At 51.7% G+C, this 6,046-nt stretch overlaps 1 protein-coding gene and 1 pseudogene across 1 annotated transcript in view; one reads left to right on the top strand and one right to left on the bottom strand.

Annotated features, from left to right (window-relative positions):
* Window positions 1-3,452, bottom strand: part of LOC107121394 (zinc finger protein 25-like) — a 12,771-nt gene extending 9,319 nt beyond the window's left edge. Inside the window, exon 1 of the mRNA XM_015424309.1 lies at window positions 3,384-3,452. Within this exon, the coding sequence (XP_015279795.1) occupies window positions 3,384-3,452 (69 nt within the window). The remainder of the gene's footprint in view (window positions 1-3,383) is intronic.
* The window catches only part of LOC107121396, a 213,791-nt pseudogene that overhangs the window by 25,979 nt on the left and 181,766 nt on the right, over window positions 1-6,046 (top strand).

The following is a 6,046-nucleotide window of genomic DNA, read 5'->3' as shown; positions in this document are numbered from 1 at the left end:
AAGTGACGTGGGCACGCCGGGCACGCTGGGGGTGGGGCCACGGCCATACAAGGGGAAACTCTATGGTTTTCCCTTGTATGGCTGTGGCCCCGCCTCCAGCATGCCCAGCGTGCCTACGTCACTACTGGGTGACGTGCATGCGGCGCGCGTGCACAGCCCCGACGCCGGCCGGGAGCCCCTCGCTCCCAGCGAAGACAGATTTGGCAACCCTAGGCCAGCAGAAGACCTGAGATGAATAAGCCTTATTAGAGCGGTATATAAACTGAAAGTTAAATAAAAAAATGGTATGCTAATGAGCTACTAGGCTATTAGCATATGCCATGCACCTGAAATCACCAGAAGTGATGTCAGAAGGAAAAGCAAAAGGGGGGGAGAGGCATCTTCAAAAGCCTCCCCTCCCCTTCCCCAGCTGGCCTGGGGGGGAGCGAAGAGAGAAGGGGTTTAAAGTTTACTAGAGTTGGGTCACAGAAGGAGGAAAGAGGGAAGGAAAGAGAGAGAGTAGAGAGAAGGAAAGAAGGAAGGAAAGAGGGAAAGAAAGAGAAGGAAAGAAGAAAGAAAAGAATGAAGGAAAGGATAAAAAGAGAGAAGGAAAGAGGGAAAGAAAGAGATGGAAAGAAGGAGGGGAAAAAAGAGAGAAGGGAAGAAGGATGGAAAGAGGGAAAAGAGGAAAAAAGAGAAGAGAAGAAAGCGGGAAAGAAAGAGAGAAGGGAAGAAGGAGGGAAAGGAAAAGGAGAGAAGGAAAGGAGGGAATGAAAGAAAGGAGGAAAAGAGAGGAAGGAAGGAAGAGAAGGAAAAGAGAGAAAGAAAAGGAGGAGGGGAAAGGAAAGGAGGGAAAGATGGAAAAGAGATGGAGGGAGGGAGGAAGGCTCTCCCACCCCCCCATCAAGCCCCATCAAGCCCCCACCACCCCCTTACTTACCACTTTGGCGCAGGCCCGGAGAACTCAGCTGGGGAGGTCTCCGGGCTTCCGTCAGCCCCAGCGTTTCTGCACAGGGCCGGGAAACTTGGCTGGGGGGTCTCCGAGCTTCCCCCAGCCCGAGCGCTTTGGTGCAGGCCAGGGGACTCGGCTGGGGGGGGTCTCCGGGCTTCCCTCCTGGCCCCGGAACTTTGGCGTGGGGAGCTGGGGGTGGGGCTTGCCACCAGCTCCTGGGCTGCCGGAGCAGTGCTCCGGCCCCAAAAGATCCCTGTATATATATATATATATTCTGTTCCTTGGCTCATCAACCAAAAGGAAGACTTCAAGCAAGAAATCAGAATAAGACTGAGACTGCTTAGAGCAGCTATGAAGGAGCAAAAAAGATTCTTAAGTGTAAGGATGTGTCACGAGTGACAAAGATCAAGTTAATTTATGCCATAATACTCCCCATTATTATGTATGTGTGTGAATGTTGGACAATGAAGAAAGCTGACAGGAAGGAAGTTGATTCTTTTGAAATGTGGTGTTGGAGGAGAGTTTAAGAACATAAGAACTTAAGAGAAGCCAGTGTTGGATCAGGCCAGAAATACCAGGTGCCATCAGGAGGTCCAGCAGTGGGGCCAGGACACTAAGAGCCCTCCCACTGTTGCCCCCACCCCCAAGCACCAAGAATACAGAGCATCACTTGCCCCAGACTGAGAGTTCCTATCTATACCTTGCAGCTAATAACCACCGATGGACTTCTGCTCCATATGTTTATCCAGTTCCCTCTTGAAGCTCTCCATGCTTGTAGATGCCACCACCTCCTGTGGCAGTGAATTCCACATGTGAATCACTCTTTGTCTATCCCATGCATAATCTTGTAAACCTCAATCATGTCACCCCCTCAGCCATCGTTTCTCCAAGCTAAAGAGCCCCAAGCACTTTAACCTTTCTTCGTACGGAAAGTGTTCCAACCCTTTGATCGTTCTAGTTGCCCTTTCCTGCACTTTCCGCAATGCTATAATATCCTTTCTGAGGTGTAGTGACCAGAACTGCACACAGTATCCTAAACAAGGTCGCACCATTGATTTATACAGGGGCATTATGATACTGGCCGATTTGTTTTCAGTTCCCTTCCCAATAATCCCCAGCATAGCATTGGGGTTTTTTATTGCAGTCACACACTGTCTTGACATTTTTTATTGAGTTATCTACTACGACTCCAAGATCTCTCTCTTGGTCAGTCTCTGCCGGTTCAGACCCCATCAACGCCCTGAGCCTGTTTCTGCTAAATAAATAAATAAATGTGCATTTATAGTTAGGATTTTTGGCCCCAATGTACATCACTTTACACTTGGCCACACTGAACCCCATTTGCCACGTTGACGCCCACTCGCCCATCCTCGACAGATCCCTTTGGAGTGCCTCACAATCCTCCCTGGTTCTCACCACCCTGAACAATTTCGTGTCATCTCCAAATTTAGCCACTTCACTGCTTACTCCCAACCCCAAATCATTAACGAACAAGTTAAAAAGCATCGGACCCAGTACTGAGCCCTGCGGTACCCTGCTGCTAACCACACTCCACTGTGAAAATTGCCCATTTATACCCACTCTCTGCTTCCTATTCATTAGCCAGTTTTTGATCCACAAGAGGACTTGTCCTTTTATTGAGCTTACTTAGGAGCCTTTGATGAGGAAATTTATCAAAAGCCTTTCTGGAAGTCAAGGTAGACAACATCTATTGTGTCCCCCCCTGTCCGCATGTTTGTTCACCCCCCCAAAGAGCACTAACAGGTTTGTGAGATGAGATCTTCCTTTACAGCACCCATGCGGAGTCCTCCTCCATAGTTTAGAGTCTCCACAGATACCGTGGGACCACCAGAAAGACAAATCAATGGGTTCTAGATCAAATCAAACCTCAACTCCCCCTGGAAGCTAAAATCACCAAAATGAGGCTATCGTATTTTGGGGACATTATGAGAAGACAAGAGTCGCTGGAAAAGACAATCATGCCAGGAAAAGTCGAAGGCGGCAGGAAAAGACTAAGATCAAACATGGGCTGGATTGACTCAATCAAGGAAGCCACGAGGGCCTCTCAGTCTGCAAGACCTGAGCAAGGCTTTTAACGAGAGGACATTCATAGGGCGGCTATAAGTCAGAAGCGGCTTGATGCCAGTGAACACACACACAGAAATATCTGACAGGGAAGCCTTTGGATAAGGTCACTGCTTGCACTGAGTGCATGAAAACCCCTCACCTGCTCTGCCTGCCGCTTCTCCTCTGCCTGACTCAGGAGGAAGCCTTCGGCCAGGGCCACCGCCTGGGAACTGGTCTCCGGCCCACATCCTCTGACCCAGCCCTCCATTTCCTGGGGCAGGATGGTCAGGAACTGCTCCAGGATCACCAGGTCCAGCATCTGCTTCTTGGTGTGCCTCTCCGGCTCCAGCCAGCGGTTGCAAAGTCCATGGAGCCGGCTGCAGACCTCTCGGGGCCCATCGGCCTCGTGGTAACGGAACTGCCGGAAGCATCGGCTGCGTACTTCTGCAGTCATCGTGTCCTGAGGGAAGATCTCTGCCACAGCTCTTGCCCAGATTCCAGCACCACACCCTGCTTGGGTGGGATGGGGACCTTTCCTCGATCTCTTGCCAGTTCCAGGGCCTTCTGGGCCCTCCCCTTCTGTCTCCTTCCCCTTTCTCTTGGGCTGCCTCTTGACAGTGGAAAGACACTCTCATTCACTTGCCTAGAGGGAGAGGGAAAGACATCCAAAAGGCAGAAGGAAACCAATAGAGAAAGGAGTTCGATCACTGACCCTGGTCAAGAGACACCTACGTGGATCAGAAGCAGTGTCTGTGTTGTAGTTTGCAGACCAGGATTCACGTCATCGGGTTATATTAAGTATCAAGCTGTTAAAGATATGCTTGTTTGGTCCTTCAGGAAGGAAAGAAATCTCCGTTGGGGTCTTTAAAAATCTGCTGTGGATATTATGAGCTTGGCCTCCGTTTTCTAGGGACCAGTCTGTCTAGTGGGTGCATCTGCAGGTAAACCGGAGCCCAGGACCAAGCAGCTGGGAAGGGCTCAAGCACTGTAGAGACCTCCTCCAGAGGCCAGGAGGGCTGGTCAGGAGCTCTGCCCGAGCAGCCGGCAGAGGGGAAGGGGCAGGGGGGCCTCTCCAGGGCAGGGCACACAGGGGCTGCTGGGGGGCAAACAGGAGCAGGAGAAGCAGGCAGGGATGGGGCAGAGGTCCTCAACCGCTCCCTGGCAGCTGTGGTCAAATGGCTGAGAGTGAACAAGTTGGAACTGAACCCTGGAAAGACAGAAGTCACACTGATTGGGAAAGCAGAAGTCATGAAGGACGTTCTGTTCCTCGCTAATGGGGTTCAGCCAACCCTCCCCGACTCAGTTAAGAGCCTCGGCTTTATGCTGCACACAGCCTTATTGCTGGAGAAGCAAGTTAATGCCGTTGCAAAAAAGGGCTTTCTCCCAACTCAGCCTAGCTCGAAAAATGGCCCCTTCCCTTGATATAGTTGATCCGGCCACCAGGATCCATGCCACAGTGACATGGAGACTAGACTAGATCAATGCCCGGTTCATTACATAAAACCAATCCAGACACTCCAGCTGGTGCAGAACACCCAGGATCGGCCATTATCAGGAGCCAGATGGAGCAGGCCTATTACTCCCCTCTGCAGTCCCTCCGCTGGCTGGCCTGGACAGGGGCCTTCTCCCTTCTGGCCCCCCACAAATGGTCTTCGCGAAGAGGTCAGGAAGGCACCCACTCGCCTGGTTGTTCTGAAACTAAGCAAAACCGAACCATCCAAGAGGGCTTTTCTAAGCAAGCAACAGGGTAAGGTAAAGGTTCCCTTGCTCGAAAGCCAGTCGAGTCCGACTCTAGGGTTGCAGTGCTCATCTCCGTTTCAAAGCCGAAGAGCCAGCGCTGTCCGAAGACGTTTCCATGGTCATGTGGCCAGCATGACTGAACACCAAGGCGCACGGAATGCTGTGACCTTTCCATCGAAGTGGTACCTATTTATCTACTTGCAATTTCTTGTTTTCAAACGGCTAAGTTGGCAGGAGCAAGCAACAGGGTAGTACTAGACAGAAGGCTTCACAGGGTTTCTTGGATACGTCATTCGGGCACGGGGGTCTAAATTACTGGGCTTAATTCGCTGGAAGTCGGATCCCGCTATGCCCCTCTGCAGCAGTTCGTGGGTCACGTTAACATCTATGCTTTCCTTCAGTACCCTTTTCCAGATTTCTGGTCCGGTTCTCCAACCCAAATTCTATTGCCTAGTTTACTGAACGTATGGATTTACGGAGTCCCACTAAAGGAAGGACTATAACTAATGCAAATAAATAAAATCAGTCAATAACCCCCTCCTGGGGAAACTGCAGATGGGGGGGGAGCACCGGCCAAAAAAGGCGAGGTACTTGGGCAGCCATTCTGCACAAAGGGTTCCTAACCTGCGATCACACCTGGGACTTCTTCCCAGGCCTCCCTCTGACCTCCCTGGGGGGGACTTATGTCCAGGGGTCATTTCTTAAAAAAAGAGGTGCAGGAGCTCATCAGCATAATTCATTAGCATAACTTATTAGCATATGCCACACCCCCTGACATCACCGGACGTGTGTCAGAAGGCAACACCCACCACTCAGGCTCCACTGGACTGTTTTGGATCCCTAGCTATTGGGGGGGGGGGAACAGACAGATCTGCCGTCACAGAGGAGGGAGAGCTTGTGCCTGAAGGGGGGCGGGGCTCTGCAACTTACCTGGCTGCTTCTTGCTCAGGGGGCGGGGCTTATTGCATGTGCCCGCCCCCTGGGCTCTTTACTGCCGAGCTCCGCTCCTATGTGCTCCTGCAGGATATGACCCCCTGCTTATGTCGATTTCCAAAATTCAGATCCTCCCTTTCAGCACCGGGGGCTAGCAAAGGAAAACATCCAGCAGAAAAATCACCTTTTAAAACTATTGACATCCCCCGCCGCCCCAAGCCTCACCAGAGCGAGTGCCCGTCTTCCCAGACTGAAATGACTCACTGGAGAGCAAAGCTTCCCAGGGTCCGACTGCAAAGATCTTTCTCTGCTGTTGCACCCCCCCCCGGAAGCCCCTCCCTGTTCTCCCCCCCCCCAAAGACCTCTTCCACGGCC

The sequence above is a fragment of the Gekko japonicus genome, unplaced genomic scaffold (genome assembly GCF_001447785.1).
Source record: "Gekko japonicus isolate JY-2015 unplaced genomic scaffold, Gekko_japonicus_V1.1 scaffold2566, whole genome shotgun sequence".
Classification (NCBI taxonomy): Eukaryota; Metazoa; Chordata; class Lepidosauria; order Squamata; family Gekkonidae; genus Gekko; species Gekko japonicus.
The sequence above is the reverse complement of the archived record's forward strand: the minus strand, read 5'-3'. Positions and strand labels throughout refer to the sequence as shown.